The sequence below is a fragment of the Zonotrichia leucophrys genome, chromosome 3 (genome assembly GCF_028769735.1).
Source record: "Zonotrichia leucophrys gambelii isolate GWCS_2022_RI chromosome 3, RI_Zleu_2.0, whole genome shotgun sequence".
In the NCBI taxonomy this organism is placed as follows: domain Eukaryota; kingdom Metazoa; phylum Chordata; class Aves; order Passeriformes; family Passerellidae; genus Zonotrichia; species Zonotrichia leucophrys.
This window is the reverse complement of record NC_088172.1, coordinates 44,251,601-44,271,637: the sequence shown is the minus strand read 5'-3', so window position 1 is coordinate 44,271,637 and position 20,037 is coordinate 44,251,601. Positions and strand designations below refer to the sequence as shown.

Below are 20,037 nucleotides of genomic sequence, written 5' to 3'. Positions count from 1 at the left end.
GTTGCAGATCAACTCTAGGGACAGGCTGGCATAGAAATGCATGGACATTTTTGTGCTTGCAATTACATCTTTTGGAGAAATCAAAGCTTACTTTATTTTTTTTTAAAGAAGCTTAAATGAACCTTAGTGGCTTATCTCCTAGCAGTAAAATGGAGGCTATGTTGGAAATGAGAAGCAAATAACTATGCAGTGCTTTTTGTGGCTGCATTTTAAAAGCTGTGAGATAAGTGCATGTCCAGCAATAATAGTGGTAATCTGGATAACAACTTCTTGTAATTCACGGACTAATTTGATTGTCCACTGAGAGCATAAAATACATCCTGCCTTCCTCTCATTTACATCATGGATATGTGTCCAACTGGCCACTGCCAGAGTCAAGATAGTAGACATCATTAATACGAATGGTCTGATCTGTTGAAGCCAATTCCTCAGTTCTATTTATCAGTCTGTACCACAGAAAACCACTTGTGCTTTATAACTTAAAGAAGAGAGAAGAAGGAAAAGAAAAGAAATTTGACTTAGGTTATCCCCTTTAACATATTTCATCAAAAGAATGGATAAAATATTTATTCATTTACTGTCCTTTACATTCCCATCAAAGTGAATAGAGAGACATTTAATAAGACATGGAAACATTAAAGAAGCCTTTTATCAGAGTGGATGGGAACCTGCTCAGAACAAACATTTTGGCCTAAGGGAAAGTTTTTGATCTGTGAAGCTTAAACTTAAAACACTCTCATATTGGATCATGTGGTCAATTTGCATGAAATAAATGATTTGCTTAAAACTTGTAAAGCTATAAAACAGAACTTGACAAGTCATTAGCAATAAGTGGTATCATACTGGCATTATGCGCGCACTGGTGCTATCATTAGAAAACTGCTGCCACAGCAAAGCACAGGGAGATAATGCGGCCAGCCTACAATTTGTCCTAGAGGAGTTAGATCATTGCCCCACACTGTAGATACCACTCTGCAGTCCAAATTATCGACTCTCCTTCATTACTCATCTACTCAACGTTCTGAGCCACTGCCCTTTGTCCCTTTTCACACAAAATATTCACCCAAGTAACAAAAATTATCACTTTCTCTAACTGGGGAATAGGTGGTCTAGTTCTGGAAAGGGAAAAAAAAAGGAAAAAAATGGAGAAAAAAAGCCTAATGTTTATTCTAGGATTTTGAAGAAATGTAGAAGGAAAAAAATAGATTACCCATTCTTCATTAATTGCTATGTTGCTTTTTTCTGAACTGGAAATTCAATTGCTTCAGATTCTGTGTGTTGACATGGTTATGAATGTAACTTTTCTATTCTGATTGTCAACAAAGGTAATCAGCAGCTCCTCAGCTCAGTTTGCAACTTCAAGTTTATTTTTTTTTGGACATAAAGCATTTGGAAAATCATGGCTAAATATCTGGATTCCTGAAGTTTTCCTAACATTCAAGGCTATAGTTATTCTGTGATATTATCAGTAAATATGCACTTGGGTTTATTGCCAAGACAGGAAATACATGGAAAATGTAGGATTATTACCATTTGTTGCAAAACAGCTTCAATACATTGGTTTTATCAATGTGTTAATATTTTGGCAGTGGCTCAGGGACATGTCAAGTTTGAGCAGCTGTATGTTTGATATTTTATACAAATTACTGGGTGGACTGAATCACATGCTCCAAATTATGTGTCTGCAATTGTACATGTGTTGATGAGATGCAATAACATTAAGTCCATGATGCTCAAATCCCACTGCTGTCTTCAAGATGATATTTTTCTCATGCATTCCCCATGAGTATACACACCTTTTCAAAGTGAGAGGGGTAAGTAAGATGCTGTTGTTTCCAAGCCCCATTAAAGCCTTGATTCCTTTTCTGAGTCTACCATCAAGCATGAGGCATGGCTTTGAGTTTCTGATGTGAAGCTGGAGCTGAGTTTTAACAGTCTGTTTGCATGTGGACTCTGGTGCAGTGAATGTATGCTGGTGCATATGACTGAATCAATAAAATATTTAACTATTTAATTTTATTTCTCAGGTCACAAAAAACCAGCACTCTCCAAATGACAGTGACAGGATAGCTACTGAGGCTAAATGCCAGTGAAATAAAAGGAAATAAGGAGACTTCAAATAAGTCATAAACTAGAAAATAAGTATAAGTAATATAAGGGTACATTAAATATGTTTGCGAATCTGTGGAGAAGTGAAGTGAGAAGTGTTTTGTACAAAATATGGTATCTGCACATAGGCTAAGACAGTACAGAAAATCCCAGCTGAACACTCTGAGAGAGTAGAGGTGTTTCAGTCAGCAGCTGGAATCAGAACCTCATCAGCGTTTATAATGCATGACCTGGTTGGTATTGGTTAATTAAGAATGAGCCTTAAGGACATCATAATTTTAACTAGAGAAACATCATAATTTTGACTAGTGTTTCCAGGAGTTCATTAAGTGGACTTTAGGGAGCAACTGAAGATCATTTGTTTGACAGAAGAAAATAAGGCTTTGTGGTAGAGCAGGCATCATGAGTATGCAACCTTATTATTATAGTATTATTATTATCTTTTGAGTCAAAGGAAGAAAACCAGAACTGTAGCATTTCAGCATATGTTTGAGTCACGTGGACTTCATTGGTCTCAAATGTGACTCTTAAAAATAAATTACTCTATTTGTTAAGAAATACATTTCCTTCTTATAGTGTCTGAAAAATACTAGCTTATATGCACAATGTAATATTTTTAACATGAACCATTTTGAGGGGAGCTCATCCTCCCAGTGAAACTGCTCAGCCTGTTGGTGAATACATCTTCTATACTTCACAACCTTAGGTGCAGCACATAAGGAATTTGCACCACCTCGTCTTCTTCTAGAACACAGTCCAAGAAAGAAACCAGCAGCTATTGAAGGCAAGTTTGAGTTTTCCCACCTTTATTGGCTTCTACTTATTAACCTGACTGTTTGTTCTAATGGGGCTTTTTTATTTTAATTTTCTTTTGTAAATGTAGCTTATATTACAAAAGTGATCACCTTACTAGGCCTGGGACAAGAATGACACAGTGACATAGGCATGACAAAACTCAAATTTTCCTTACAGATGGCTTGGGGGATTTCCTGAGTGAAACAGATTACGGGATTGAGGCCTAATATGTAAAATGCTTTGAATGGCATTGAGCCATAACTTGCTATCTAACTATAAACATAATCAACATTATCCTCTTAATATACTTTGGATTATTCGTTCAGCCATTGTTATTCAGTAATTTTTCTGTGCCTTGTTTGTAATAATGAATGTAATATTTCTGGCTTTGCATTTATCAACCCTATTGCTATTGTTAAAACCACTGAAAGAGAAATACAGTCAGATCTTACGTTCAGAAGATTAAAACATAATCCCTGCAATTGAAATATATTGTTTATAGTCTGATCATTACAGTAAAGTGATTGAAATACTCATTTTAATTTTGAAATTAACTATGTCTGATGACTTAGAACTACAACTGCAGTATATGTACTTGGTCTTTATACCATACAATTTAATAGTACAAAACAGCTGAGTTTGTTACTGTAATTATGTAGCAGTTTTCATCTGATACTTGAGTGCTTCAGTCAAGCCATGGAACTTGCTAATTTCTCTCATAGAGGTCTTAGCTCTATGTTACCCAGAAAGCAATCGCAGTCTAAGAGAGGAACCGATGGGGTGGCAGCAGAGTAAGTAACAAGAGCTACAAGATTTCCTGCATTTGAAAACAGAAAATGAGACTTAGGTTTTGCCAGGACCCTGACTGAAACAAAGTGTTACATTAATCAGATATTTCTGTAACGTGATTATTGTGAATCAGAACATTTGGATAAAAATAGTTATGTGACTTATTATGTCTTTCCCCAAAAATATCATTATCTCAAATGATTATTTCTTTTTAAACATGCTGTTTAAAGGAGTATAAAACTATGGTTATTTTGAGACAGTATAGAAATAGATTTGCACTCTTGCTTACTTTAGGAAAATGTCTGAACCCTGCTTATCAGCAGAAAGAAGTCCCTGCAATGTTAAACTCTGTTATCTGTCAATTAACCATCATGGAAAAAGACATAATAGAGCAAGGCTGACACATTTGCTGAATGATAAACCTAATCTTTAAATATAACTGTTACACAAGATGAACTAACATCAAATTAACATTAGATTCTTGATTTTCAAAATCATGAGGAGAATGCAATTACTGCAATTGCACATAGAAATGACTATTTATGAGCAGTTACACATTTTTGTTTTTCATTAGCTCATTTATGCATGCAATTCAGGTAATTGGCACTGTAAATTAGACACCCATTTGGCAAACAAATTTGGGGGAGATTATCTGCTCAGAACCATATAACTAAATTCCCTTTAAGGCTCAAGGCCAGTCACTAGGATACATACTTTTCATGCATGAGATTTAGAAGACATGAAGAAGGCAAAATTACTTGTAAAATGTTATCATGAAAAGCTGTTATGCTGTTTTCCATATATGAGAAAATATGCCACAGTGCCTTGAGGAGCCCTAAACCCTGAAGCTTTATTTCAGCCCTAGAGGGAAAAAAAAAGTAATTTATGAGAATATTTGGCAAAATGTCAGAAGGGAAAAAAGAGGAGTAGGCAGGGAAATTTAAATCTTTAAAATAGCTGAAGAGACATGTGCATGTGACTTCTTAGTGCTTATATGCTTTTATGACTGGTATATCACTAAATATCATTTATCAGTAGAAGGGACAGATTGAAACAAAAGAGTCTTCTTATAAATATAGTTGGAAGTAGTATCATAAGTTGTTAGAATAGAGAACAGACAGAAGTGTTTTTTAATTGAAAAATATACTTTATATAACATCAAAGCCTGGTTTAGCCTTTGACAGAAGAAACCAGCTCTGAAAAAAGGTAAAACTGTAGGAAGTAACAGAAAGTTTGTCACACAAAAAATTTATGAAACCAATGAACTTACACCCTAGGCTTTCCAACTCAGTGATATTCAGACATTGTATATGTAATTATGGAGCTGGTGAAGGCTGAAAGGATCTTACTCTTTTTCTAGAGTGACATGTTTTTAGTATCATTCCATTTCACCACTGCTGCCTTAGGTAATCTTGGACCATTCTTGTTTTCTGATAAAGTAGAAATAGTGATGTGTATGTGCCACATATGTCTAAATTTTTTAGATTATTTGATACCTTCAAATGGAATGCTTTTCCTGGATAGTATCCAATGTCCTGTAGAAATTATGTTCTGCTGAATTCTTGAGGCCTTAGAAAAACAGCATATCATTATTATATATTAAATCTCACACTTCCTCCCATTGTCATTGCCTTTTTCTCTTCCTTCAGCTCCACAGTAAATCTTTTGGAAAGGGGGTAATTATTTAAGATTATCTCAATTTTTACACTAGATTCTAGTGTAAAAAGATATAAATGGCATTGAAGTGTGTGAGTTGAAATTTTCAGATATCTCCTGGTCAAAAAGCAAAATGCTTTGTCTTAATCTGGTCAGAAAGAAAAAAATCATTTCTTATTTCATGGTTGATTGGCTTTTTCAAAGATCTTACCATAAAACTTCAATGAAGATTTTGAATTTTCACATCACGAGCAGCAGAGAATAATAAAACAAATGATAGGATCCTGTAACAGTCAACAAGAGAAAGAAGATAAAGGAATTTGTGAAGATAAAGGCATTGATATATAACATCTACTTGTATTTCAAGCTTGGAAACCTTGTTTGGTAAACTAAGAACTACAGAACTAATTTTAAATTCTTTATCTTATCTTTTTATGGAGCTTTCACAAGTACTTGGAAGCAGTGTTCTCAGCTGACACTGATGCTGCCATGTCAGGACACTGGTGTCACCAGTAATTTGAACAGATCAGTTCTCCATGGCTGTCTGAATTTGGACGTTAATATCCTCCTTCTTCCTTGCTGGTAGTCTTCCACACCCCTTTTAACTCTAGATTTCTTTTATTTTGTTATTCACTGACAACCTAAAACTTCTCTGCAGTGTATACTGCTTCTCTGAGATTTTCTCTTTTAGGTCTTGAATTTTTTCTCAGCTCACACAGCTTTTCCTTCCTCCATTTCCACATTCACATGAAAAGGACCTTCCTTTCTGATAGTCCTCCCATGTTTCCCTCTCTGACATGGCAGGGTAATCGCTCAGGAAGACTCTGCAGTTAGACAAGTGTAAAAACTAAGATCAGAGTCTTAGCTAGTTACTGGTGAATCTTCATGTTAATTGTTGCAGAATATCATGTCTTTGCCTTCTCTCAAGATCACAGCAGCTTTGTGAGAAGCCTGTATCAAAATCCTTCTCCTGGTGGAAAGAATCTTAATGCATGTGGTACATGATCTCAAGCAGACCTGTGCTTTCTACCACTTCGAAGAGCATTGGATGATAAAAAACATTTCAATAGCATTGTATCTGAGTATGGTTTTCCAAGTTGTATTTTCCTAAAAGTCTGTTCCTGTATCTTTGAGTGGGAGAGCATTTATCACGGAAGAGTCATCAACATAACCATTCTGATCCGTTAATGAATTATGACAAGTTCTGAAATATCTCCCTTCCTTGACTGAAGTATACTGGCCATTCCTTGTCATCTTGATGGTATCTGTGATATTAAGTGAGGAGGAAAAAAAAATCCATAACATCTTCAGAGGATCTATGAGGAAAAAGATTATTTTCTCTAGGTCATTGAATCCTCTAATTACAAATTTAGCAGAATGCAGTAAAGTGAGTTGCTTTGAAATGTGTTTAACTTCGCCCAAAACCCCTGTGGAGGCTAAATTGGCAACTGCATCTTTGTTGCTATATAGAATGTACACTATCAGACTGTCTTAAGAAGAATTTCTAGTCTGTATCTGTGTTCATGAATATAATAACCAAGAATATCTAAATTACTGAAGTCAATACAAGTTTTGACAAAGCTCCCTTGATGTACAGGAGTGTATAAATCTTCTGCAAATCAATCTGCTTCTGTACACTCTGTCAATTTTTGCCTTCTCTTCTGTGCATGGATTGTTCTATAAAAAACTCTGTTTTCCTTTTATACTATAGAATCAATTACCTTAAAAAAAATCATTCAATGAGAGATCGTGATTCAAGACACAACAGAACCCTTAAAAAAAGACATAATTCTGAAAATTTTCTTCCTATTTAGAATATTCTTAATAATACTGACAGGAGTTGTGGATGAAAATCCATTTTTTTGATAAATTTTAATCCAAGGGAGAATATAAACAGGAAAAAAGAAAAATGTTTATATGAGAAATCTTGTAATACAATGGGTTAGGTTTAATCTAGGTAAATAGATGAACAGTTTATTTAGCTTTAATGCATTGCTGTATTTACAGCATAAAAAGGTTTTTTTGATAAATTTTGGCCTTATATCTCCATGAGTCGCTACTGAAGACAATAAAACCTTTGAAATAATATGAACAGCGTTGCAAAGGGAACTATTTAATGATTTAAGTTAGACATTTAAGTAGTAAATTCTAATGATTTAGCAATGATGAAAAAACCCCTAAATCTTCACTGTTTCAGAAAGTCCTTGACATTTTCCCTAATGACATGAGGCTCTTCTGCACTTCTTATATTCTATCATAAAATACAAAAAGTTAAACAGACTGAAAAAAAAGCATAGTAGTGTAAGAAAAAATGTGCATAAAGATATGTATATTTTGATTAGACATATTATTAATTTTTTCAACCTTTATAATAATACAATTTAAAATGTTAGAGTATGCATTTGAAAATAAATATTCCCCAAAGTTTACCCAATAAAACACAAACAAATACCTTGAACGATTTATTTAACTTTTCATAGTGCTTTTTAAATGTAATAAGAAAACCATTGTCTTTTGCGTATGTTGCACCTGCAAATGGAAAACACTTACTGGAATTAAGTTAATCAGGAAGAACTCTGATGTTTCTTTGGAAAGAAACATGAAACTCTTACAAAAGTCCTGCATAACCTCATCATCCCATTTTTAAGGCTCAGACACCCTTGCCCAAAAGCACACTGCATAAAGAGCATCAGCAAAACTCTTCCCAGCTCTGGTAACAGAATTGAGCCTGACATTGATTCCTGTGGTCCAGCAGGAATTTCAGTCACAGGGAGGGAGAAGACTAGCCAAACTACCTTAGATTTGTTGGTTTGGCTCTCACTAGTAATGGTTGTACCATAAAACAGCAGTGCTCCTCTGGGAATTTAAGTCATCATCATAATCATATTTGCATCATATTTACCATTGACCATTGTCTAGTAGAGTTTCTTTTGCTGATCTTGTTATAGAAGTTGTTCTGTCATCTTTTTTGACTTGCCATGCCTACACTGGCATCATCTCTCTTGTGGTTTTATTCCTCTGCTCCACACTGTGCTGTTTAGTGAGGGCAACATATAGGCCATGCTGTTAACAAAGAGTTCTGGTGCTTAATGCAACAGAGCCATGAAAAAGAAGTCTGTAATCACTACAGGAAGAAATAAGAAACATTTATGTAGGTCACATGAAAGCATTAGGAATTTCAAGTATGATATTTCTATTGCATAGATTCTGCAGACCTCAAAATTATCTCCACAAGCAATCTTCACAGCTGCCAAACAGTGTTTCAGACTGGGATTTGAAAACAGTGAAGCAGTTTCAAAGCAAGCAGAGTCGAGCTGGAGAGATTGTCTAGGCCTTCAGGGTGTGCTATATCTCCAGTGATCTGTGTGCCCCAAGAGTCTTTCACTTGCCCAATATGAAAAGAAATTCTATTTCCTTACTCTACAGAAAAAAAAAAAATAAAATGTAGAGTAATTTAAACAGAGCTCTGCAAATAAATGCACTTCATTTTGGCCTAAACACCCACCTGTAAATTAGAGAGAGCACATTTGTGCATGTGTGCGAGCACTTCTTTGTTTTTGCGTGTGATCAGAAGCAATTGTAAGAACTTTAGGAACTTTGGAATAATACTATAGGTTTCTTGATCTTTCTTGGCCTTTCAGTAGTTTGGCTGAATCAAGACAGAATTATTTCTCATGGAGAAAGTAACCAGACCAACAAGGATTCTCTTACCTCAGAAAGAGATTTTTTTTTTTCAAAGAGACAACTAAGGTCAATTTTTGGTTGAAATTTAGATTTAATCTTAAAGGTATGAGTTTCCATGACATCATAAACTAAACAGAAATACCTCCTTTCATTGTTTATTCATTTCTCCAAAAGCTTTGTAACTCTTAGGGGATCCTATTTTGTGAATGGGTGTTAAATTGTTTAGAGCCAAAAGTGCAACTGACCAGTCATTGTTAGTCTCTACCCTAAGCAACAGGCCAAGGGAAAAGAAAAGAAATATCATCTAAAACTGAAATGTAATGAGTCATTCTAATATTTAAAAGGGTATCCAACTCACACTGAAATCAACAACAAAACTTTTTTTGAGTCCAGCAGAGAAAGGATTGCAGTCACCAAGTAAAACAAAGAAGAACTTTAATCCCTTCAAAATTAATAAGGAAAAAAAAAATAAAAGGCAGCTTGTGTTTTGCTTGAATGGTCCTTTAAAATTATGCCAATGACAGCTTAAGGTGTACAGAGCTGCTTGGACAAAAATGAAACGTAGTCTTATCCTGAATGAAGTCACTGTGTTCAGTCTGAATTACGGTTTCTCAGGAAAAGATGAATTAATGTTTGTTTTGTTCTGTTTTGTATGTCAGTGAGTATACATGTGTCTCTGCTGATCATGAGCTCTGCCAGGACTGGAATCTGTAGGCAAGAAAAGCTGTTGTAGCATTTCACAGTCAGGCAATAAATATCCCAAGTCTCTCACAGGAGCTTTCCTCCTGAGGTTTCCTCACAAGAGGGTTTTAGATAAATGCACATAAGCCTCATATAAGGATCTGAACTTTAGAAAGCTAATGTGAACCCCAACATCTCCAAACTTCTGGCATTCAGTCCCACTAGTATTTGCTATATGCATGCCTCTCCAGCAGAAGGAATCTGTGGCTAAATTTTGCTTCCCTGCTTACCTCAGTTTCTCTGACACGTTGGGATGAGCTGACAGTTCCTTCCAGAATGAGACTTTCCATAAGAACATGGACCATCTGGAGCAGCATGGTAAAGAAGCTCTAAGTGCACCTTCTTCTTCCAGCTCCTGTGCAGCATTCCTGTGGCACTATGTCCCGTAACTCATGTGCATCTCTAAATTTAGATTCCACTCAGTGCTGGCAGAGTAGCACACTGGTTTTACCAAGCCTGATTTCAAGTGCCACGTTCTTAGCGTGCTTCTGTTATCTCCCTTCCCACCACTGTCCAAGAATTAGCTGTTCTCCTATGAGAATAACACAAAGACAAGGTACTGTCAAGATGGGTGGAGAAAATTCAGATTGAAACACCCCTTTCTTGGTCTTTGTTGAAACTTACTTGGATTTCTACTGGCCTTGGTCCTTCATCCCTTATTAAAAATAAATAATTCCATCTCAGAGGTTACTTTGCTGCAAGGTCTGTTCTGTTCAATCCAGTCACTTTGCAAGAAAATTATTCTATGCTGCTTCTTTTTATTTTTCACCCAGGAATAAGTTTTTACCTGAATGTCTCATTCAGTAGTACATCACTGCTTTAATACACAATACTCAAGTTCACTGGACTCCTTCTTATGCTACATAAAGCTCAGCTTCTGCATAGAGTCTACAGAAAAAAACTTGACTAAATGAAAAGTCCATTGCTGGCCTTGCTGGCTGATTGTGTCAAGTACTCTTCCAGATGCATATATCCTTATTTCATTCTTGTAAATGCATTGTAGGCTTTTGAAAGTGAGATCTTTTTGTACTCGTATGTTCTACACTGTCCATGAAGTGTGGCTCAGGACTAATGTTACTGGTGAAAAAATCCTGTTAACTAAGGAACAGTAGCAATAACAATAGAGTTTTTCAATTGTTAATTGCACTTGAATTTCATATTGTGGTGAATGCCAAATCCTCCAAAGCACATTGTGTTTCCTTGTGTAACCCCTAATTCGTGCATATGAGGATCCCTCTTTATGCAGTTGGCCCTTTGTACTTCTGTAACTGTTCTGTGCTAAAAAAGTAAATGCTTTCAATTAACAGATGGGGCTCATATTTTACAGCACAAAAGACCAGCCTAAATTCCTATTTAATTATTTGCTCTTCATCTTAATTTAGCTGTGTACATGTCTGCATAGAGCCCACTACATTTACTGCTTCAGAAATTACAAGTTTTGCTGGTGTTAAATATACACTTAATATACAACATTCTAAATGTGAGCTGTTCAAATTGGAAGAAAATATATTTATTCAAGAAATGGGATTACTTCCTTAAGTCAGAAATTGCTCTTTCCATAATATCCATTTACCATGTCTCTTATTTACAGAAATTTCTCTCAGTGGCAGCTGTGAGGGGCACCAGTGGGGCTAGATGCAGCTGAGATGTGAATGGAAGCTCAGTGACTGTTTTCCTCAGACTTGAGCAAGAGTGCTTATCTTGCATTAGGCAAAATAGGGGGCCCAGTCCTTTAATATTGCCATGTAATCATCCCCCAGAAACTTCATAACAAATATAGACCTCTCAAAGTTGCCTGGACGCTGAATAATACAACTTGAGAGCTTGATGGAAGAAAATTATGTCAGTGGGTTTAATCATTGGTAGAATGATTTGGCGATGAAGATTCTGCAGCCATGGATGTCATAATCTTGGCTTGGTTTATTTGCAGTAGACATTCCTGCCACTTCTTGTATATCTTCTGTACAAAGTTTCACATCTCAAAGCTCAATGCCTCAGCTTGTGGTTTTCAAGATGTATATGGCTCCGAAACTTGCTGTGCAAATTAAGGCAGATTTTATGTGGTTTTTTCTGGGCCCCAGAGGCATGCAAAATGTTGCGAGTTCAAAGGCAGAAATGGTCTTGGATTAAAGAGAATCTTGTTGTAAGGACCTTGGGCTTACAAGTTATTGTCATGCATCACCTAGCACCAGAAATTTGAGAAACCAAAAAAATCAATCTAACTTGCCAGAACTGAGGCACTCAGAAAAAAAATGGACATTACAGAAGTCCAAGCAGCACTTCAACATCTAATTACTATTGATAAAGCCTCATGGAAGGAAGACAGGAGTAATCTCTTCTCTGCCAGTAAATGACACACACTTAGTATGTTTAACAGTTTGATTAATTCAGGCAGACTATGCAAGTAATTAAACCACATTTTAGAAATTAGAGGAGATCCACATTACATGTGGAAATAACCCCCTGAAGAGTCATAGGTGGCACAGGAAAGTGGAGCTGTGGAAGAGCTTTTGTGAAATCTGAAGGTGAAGAGACTTCCATTTCAACCAGAGAGGCACAATCCCTAGCACAAGTCTCTGGAGAAGTGTGTCAGGGAGAGAGGGAGAGATAGGCAATAACAAGAATATTAAAGCATGCAAGAATATGAAGTTCCAAATAAGTTATTGTAGGATGATCACTACTCTGATGCTCTACACATACCTAAGAAACCTCAGAACACAGAGGAATTTGTAGCTTCAAGTGTAATGTAGTGCTCAGATTTTCAGGAGGAAGAATTAAGCGCATAAAACTTAGGGAAACATTCTGCAGAATGTATGTGAGAATTTTCTGAAACAATAGCGAGAGAAAGGCATTGAACAAATCTGTTTAAAACAAGAAAGAAGTGGCAAACATCTATATTATGCTTGATGTTAAAAGCAATCGTCAGAAAATCAGCAGAAGTATCATTTGAGGAGACCCTGAATATTGACAAATGCATTGCCTCCACAATAGGCAAAATAACTTTATTCATGAAATCATCATAGAAACACTGTGGAATTCAGGTACTTTATAAACACAGCAATTTTTCAATTTTTCAAAATTCAAACACACAGATATCTTTTAGTTTAGATAAAATGTTCTACAATTTTTAATTTCTTTCTCCTGTGTGTATTTTTTCCCTGCAGAAGAAAAGTCTGTTGTGGTACCTAGAGAAGTGAAAAGTAAGTTGCTTTTTGTTTTGGTTTGGTTTGCTTTTCTCCCTTTATCTTCATGTTAGTTTTCTGCAAGGGACAGGAATATATTTGTTTCTTGGATTTGAAAATATTCCTATTCCTTAAATAGTTTCAATTAAAGAAAAGTCTCTTGCCTAAAGTCTTACGGTTCTGTCTTTTGTAAGATAATAAATCTTGGTTTCTTATTCACATTTGTAATAGTAAAAGATCACAAAAAGAAAAATATAGTTTTACTAACTATATTTGGGTATCAATACCTGAAGCATGCAGCACAAACTGAAGGTAACAAATTCGTCTTTTCATGGATGGACAATTAAAAAAGCACTGAGATTAGCTATTCTTATACTCTTAAATTCTTTCCCATCAAAAAGGGGATTCATTTCCCAAAGGAAAAATAAGAATTATAACTTTCTCATATCCTTTACCAAACTCTCAACTTTATAATTCAAAACATTCATGAAATAAGTAATTAAATTGTTTAGGCTTGTTTAAAAAAAATTCTCCTTTTTTCTATAATTGCCCTAATAACTGCCAAAATTGAGGTAGGTTCTTCTGAAATAATGTCATGTTGTTTTGTAGATGGTGCTTTAACAACAATTCTCCATGAATAAGAGAAGTCCTGTAATGACAGTTTCAAAGATTCAATTAGTAAAAAAAGTGTAATAAAGGTATATTGTATATGCAGGCTTTTCATGGCATTCTACCCTTGCTCCCAAGTACCATGTGCAAGTTTTGCTGTCGTTTCAGTCAGGTCTTACAAAAGAAGCACAGCAAGTGAATGGCTCTTGAGTCACCACAAAAAACTCTTAGTTACACCAGGTTAATGGGCATAGCTTCTTGAATTAATGTTTAAGTAATAATCTGGTGTGCATATTTGTTCAGTTTTATCCTTAGCACCACATACACTCTCTGGGTATTAAGCTGTATTTCTGAGCTGCTGACAGTAAGTGACCAACTTGTCAAATCTTGAACATATGGCAGTTAGTGCATGCCCCATCCCAAATACATTTATACATACATGCATATATACATGGTTGTTTGTGTGTTTCTGTGTAAAAGTAGCCAGGTGAACTTCAATTTCTATTTTTAGAGAGAAAAGAGGAGAAGAAAAAGAGTGATGAAAAGAAGACTATGACTGAAACTGAGGTGAAAGGTATGGTTTGGAAACATTTCTTACTGGCCTCATTCAGCTTTTACTCACACTTCTGGCTCATTTCCCATTGTTTTCTGTTAGGTTAATCCTATCCTACAGGCTGCATTGTACTTCTCTTAGTTGCTCAGTCATTATTTGCATGTTTCCACTTCTGTATCTAATGTCTAATGTGCCCAATATGTTCAGCATCCAATATTACCTAAACTTATTTTCTGACAAATGAAATGTCCTGTTTGGTGGCCATCAATAGGGTTTTTAAACATTTTAATGGAGTCCGTATTTAACAGGACATAGTTATACTACAGTATACAAAATTCAGGGAAGATATCACTCAATTGATTGTACATCAGTTTCTGAAGGGTGGTAGATCTGCTTATTTTATACAATCACAATTGAGACTTACAGTGACCAAACTGCAAAGTTATGATATCCATCTAAATAATATTCCGATCATACATTCTCAGAAAGAATCTAAAGTCCACTAAGGTGTTGCTTCATGCAAAACATTTAAGTAATTCATTATTTTTTAATAATCTCATTGCTACTGGATCTTTAGCTAGAAGCTGCCACATTCATGCACTGATGATTTTTTGCCTAACTTTTGATGAATTATTAAGGGTCCAAATCATCCATAGTTGATGCATACTGATTAATTTTCATTCTCAGGTGATTGCTCTGTGGCTAGTTGGGTGCGAGTGCTATAAGGGAATAATCTGAACTCTCAAATAAGTCATATTTTTTTCAGTATGTGCCCACCAGGACTTGGTTGACTGCATATTTGAGTGTATGATTCAGAGTTCTAGCACATCAAATTACTCTCTTTAATTAAATCTTAGAAAAAACAGGAAAAAAGGAGAAAGCTCATGAGAAGACATCTGTCCCTGAAATTAAAAAAGCAGGTAAGAAATTGAACTCTGACTTTCTCTCCAATGATATCTCACTATTTAGTGTAATCACTTTCAAGTTTTAAGGATTTGAGATAAGGGTGTATGTAGCTCATTATCATTCAAGAATCCAAGTGGAGAGAGAGAGAGATAGATAGACAGACAGACAAATAGACAGACAGACAAATATTACAGTGTGTATATTATATTATATTATACTATATTGTTATAGATATCTGTATATATGATACATGCAATTTCCTATTCTATGATCTTGAGACTTTTACAAATATAATTTGTAAATATAAATGCATTTACAAATCAATTACAAACACTGCTTTCACTAATACACTAAATTTATCAAGAGTATAACTAATTTCAAAAGCTACATGGCAAAGACTGAATGGAGACTATATATTTTTCCATGAATTATTTTAAAAATACAGATTTTTTTAAGTCATAAATGGAAATATTACTATATAAAAATAGGTGGTTATTTTCTGAATTTTTACTCATGCCCAGAAAAGAATTTTTTAAAAGTTTAAATTAGTGAATATCCTAAACCTAATTGATTGTTTGATGCATAGAAATATAAATATTTCAATAAGATTAGAAATTAGCACTTTGGGTCTTGTCTATATTAAAAATGCTGTATTTTTCTTCCCCATTATTTCAGTAAATCTGCAAGAATATTTAATGTAGAAATGCAAAAGTGTCTCAGTAAATGGCACAGCCTGCAAAACTGTCTCATTAAAATCAAGGAGAAACAAAATGTTCAGTGGTTGGTCACCATCTGAATACCTAGAAACACTGATTCCAATTGATGCTTTATCTGTCACTTTCCATGTAACATTCTACAAGCCCTCAAGTACTCAGATTAACCTTTCTGTAGATTAATGCGATGCCTAAAGCCACTGAGAAAGGTTCAAAGTAGGATGTAAATATTCAGGGCTATATTTACTATGTCCTCAAGGCAAACCTTGCATTCTGTTTTCTAACTATTTAAATCTGTTGAATGTTATCAAAAGTTAAAAGTATCTATATCCCATTGTTTACTAATATTGTGATTTACATATGCAAATTTCAATAAGCAACTGGTTTCTTTCCCACTGAATCATATGTGAACTGCATAAGTTTTCTTATTCAAGCGATTATGGATGGGAAGAAATAAGTAATTTATGTTTGGGAAAACATAAAAATGCACAGATTACCTGGGACAACTATCTTGGTAGCCCCATATTTAAATATGTCTTTTATAGTAGGGAGTTGTACACACTGGGGAAGGGATAGGGATGAAAGAGAATATTCTTTTACTAGTTAAGTTGCATATTTTAATGTATAAACACAGGTTTAAAAAGAACATAAGCTAACAATTCAAAAATCTTTTGTAATTTTATTCTGGTCCTAAGCTTGTGTTTCACTTGAGAATACAGAATTGTAAAAGATTACATTTTATGGCAAAGCTGCAGCATGAAGTTATTAATATGTTCATCTTCACAAGCAGTTGCTAAATCCAGTGAGTCATCCTTTGTAGCCTAATGCTAGGAAGACACAAATTAGACAAACCAAGATATCTGCACATTTCTGTCCCTTTTATTAGCTCTGTAAGTTGCTGCATTTTTGGAGTTTACTAGCCTTTGTGTAAGAGGATGGTAATTCATAATGTATTCTAGCTGCACGTGTTGCCGTCATTCCTCTTTCAGCTTGTTCTTTGAATGCATATGGACTTTCTACCTTTGGCAGCACCCATTGTTATCCCTAATATGTTTTAAGCCTGAAATAATTGTCATATTTGATCAACAGAATAGTAGTGCATAGCCCAGTTTTGAAATGAGGCACCTTGATGTCTTTACATAATTTGGACACTGAAAATCAACCTCAGAACATTTGAATCAGCAGAGTACATAAGCATCCAAAAGCAAAAAACACCTTCCAGTTTTCTTACCTTTTCCCTTTAAAAGGCTAGGCAGAGGCCATTGCATTGAGCACAAACTCCTCACCCTGGTTTTCAAACTCTTGCATTGCCTCTGAATGTCTCTGGTTTGTGTCTCATTTTGGGTCCCCTGACCTTTGCAATCCATGAAGCCGAGGGGTTTCCAGGGCAAGCTGCCTTCTCACTGCCACCCACACTCATCCCCACACCAGTGGGCAGCTCCCTGTGCTCCGAGGTCCTCCTGGCACCCAAGTCCCACTGCTGCTCCACACCCTTGCACACTTTCTCCCAGAAGACTCATGTCTGGCTGGAGGCCCATTAACCAGGCGTTCCCTATGGAGGAATGGTGGCATGGACAGGCTGTCAGGCTCAAGAGAGAGAGAGAAGAAGAGGTGCTCTGAAAGCACTAAGTGATAAAAGCATCTCTAAAATAATGTTCTGAGAGAAGCACTTCTCTATATTCCTCTCCATCTCTCTTGGTCTAACAAGGAATGCTTGTAATTGCAAATACTGAATATATTTTCAGATTAATATTTTAGATTGGTCCTTTGGTCCAAGAGACAATTTTATCTCTACTGCTACCGGAATGGAGGTTTTTTTATTGCACTTCATTAACTGCATCCCTGTGATATATTTATTTGCATGCCAGCTCACTCTTTCTCCAAATCTCTCCCCCTCTATTTCTCTCTCTCTCTCCCCCCCACCCCTCTCTGCTGCTGCAGAGGATCAAGAGTCATCTAATATGAAACGTCCTCAGTCTTTAGTACAGAGCAAACTAGACGATTCTTAATTAGCTTTTAAAAATGCTTTATAGATAAAACCACATTAATCCTCTGACCTTCAGCTCATACAAAAGCATTGTGTTAATTGTCCTGAAAAATAGATAATTCCATTGTTACAAACTCAGAGGTCTAATTTAAACAAACATAATCATCAGAAACAAGGGTCTGGCACAGTCAGACTCCAAAACCTTTTACAAAAATCTATCCAGTGCTACTCTGGATAGAGGAGGAGCTGCATCTCCAAATCCACTTTAAGGGGCTTGCTACCCCTCAGCAGACATAAACCTTTGCTAGGCTCTCCCAAAGTTTGTTCTGGTGCTTGGGACACATCAGCCCAGAGGGCTCCAGTCTGCAATCTGACTGAGAAAAGGGACCCTCTATGTCAAAGCTTGGTGTCCAATCCTACATGAAAATGTATATACAGAGTCTGGTACTTTCAGGCACTAATAGTTTACTTGCAGATTTTTTTTCTGATGGTCCTTTTCCCAGAGTCTGAAGCTTCCCTTCTACTTCTTGAATTAACTTTCCTAGAAACTGTATTCACACCAGCCTTTGTCTTTGTGGCAAACTCCTTTCCCACTTTATTTTGGTTCTCAAAACAAATCACATATGTAAAATGGGTTTATAAAGCAATAATGGTGGTCTGGATCATCACATCATTTCCTACCTAAAATTCTGCTTCAACTGTCATTAATGATCTTCCTGTTATTCTTGCCATTTTGATAACAGATCTTGTAACTAACTGCTTTAGGAAGATAGTCAGTGCCATTTTTTCCACTTTCCATATGGTGAAATTCAGGTACAGAATGCAATCCAGGCCAGTTATCCACATATTTAACTTATGTTTATACATATCTTCTGAAAGATAAACCAGTGCTAGATGGATTAAAGAGCCCAAATTTTTGTAAACTTTTACAATTTCCCTTGTGATAACCCAGAGACATCAGACAATGCAACTGATGTCTAGGAAGAAAATGATTTTGCTAAAATCATAAAGCCTCATCAGCAGGACTACTGTTCAAGAATCCCTTGGTTCTGACCTCAGGGACATATATTTTAAGACCACCACACTTAAATATCACCCTGAGCAGTTCTGGTGTGCAGATCTACTTGTCCCAGATCAGAGAGCATGATCTGACTTCCATTTTGTTGTGTTGATTGTATTCATGGTCTCCACAGAGCATAGAAGCCTCTACAAAGGAGCACTGGAATCACTCCATAAATAAAGGAATTATCTTGCAGCAGTTGCACCCATATTTTTTGGATGCATCTCCCACACAATCACAGAATTATATAGGTTGGGAAGGACCTTTAAGATTATTGAGTCCGACTACTAATATAGCACTGCCAAGTCTAAGCACTAAACTGTATCTCTACACATTTGAAAATCCTTTAAATTCCTTCAGAGCTGGCCACTCAACCATTTCCCTGGGCAGCTAGCTCCAGGGCTTGACCACCCTTTTGGTGAAGAAATTTTTCACAACATCCAATTGAAGCCTCCCCTAAACAGCTTGAATCCATTCCCTCCTGTCCAATTGCTTGATGACTGGGAGAAGAGACCAACACCCACCTCACTGGAACCTCCTTTTAGGTAGTTGTAGAGAGCAATAAGGTCCTACCTTGAGCCTCCTCTTCTCCAGGTTAAAAAACCCCAGCCACTCCTCATAAGGTTTGTGGTCCCGACCCTTCACCAGCTCTGTCTCTCTTCTCTGGATGCACTCCAGTACCTCAATGACTTTCTTGAAGTGAGGGGCCCAAAACCGATCCAAGGTTTCAAGATATGGCCTCAGCAATGCTAAGAAGAGAAGGACAATCTCTTTCCTAGTCCTGCTGGCCACACTATTGCCGATGCAGTTCAGGATACCATCAGCCCACTTGGCCAGCAGGACACACTGCTGGCTTACTTTCAGCTGGCTGTCAACCAACATCCCCATATACTTCAGTGCCAGTCCGTTTTCCAACCATTCTTCCAACAGCCTGTAGCACTGCATGAGGTTGTTGTGACCCAGGTGCAGGACCTGTCACCTGGCCTCATTGAACCTCATACAATTGGCCTCGGCCCATCAATTCAGTGTGGCCAAGTCCCTCTCCAGAATTTTCCTGCCCTCCAGCAGATCAGCACTCCTGCCCAACTTGGTATTGTCCAAAAAGTTGACTGAGGAGCACCTAATCCTTTCATCCGGATCACTGATAAAGATATTAATATGGTAAAGATATATCTATGATGCATGATACTGTGTCATATGTTTCACACCAGGCTGTGTTAGCAGAGCTGGGGAGTGGTGACGTCTCTCTTCAG

General features: G+C 36.4%; 1 protein-coding gene across 1 annotated transcript in view; it reads left to right on the top strand.

Annotated features, from left to right (window-relative positions):
• TRDN (triadin) overlaps positions 1 to 20,037 on the top strand; it is a 223,354-nt gene that overhangs the window by 99,210 nt on the left and 104,107 nt on the right. Inside the window, 3 exon segments of the mRNA XM_064707176.1 lie at positions 2,822 to 2,893; positions 14,077 to 14,139; positions 14,976 to 15,038. Of these exon segments, the coding sequence (XP_064563246.1) occupies positions 2,822 to 2,893; positions 14,077 to 14,139; positions 14,976 to 15,038 (198 nt within the window).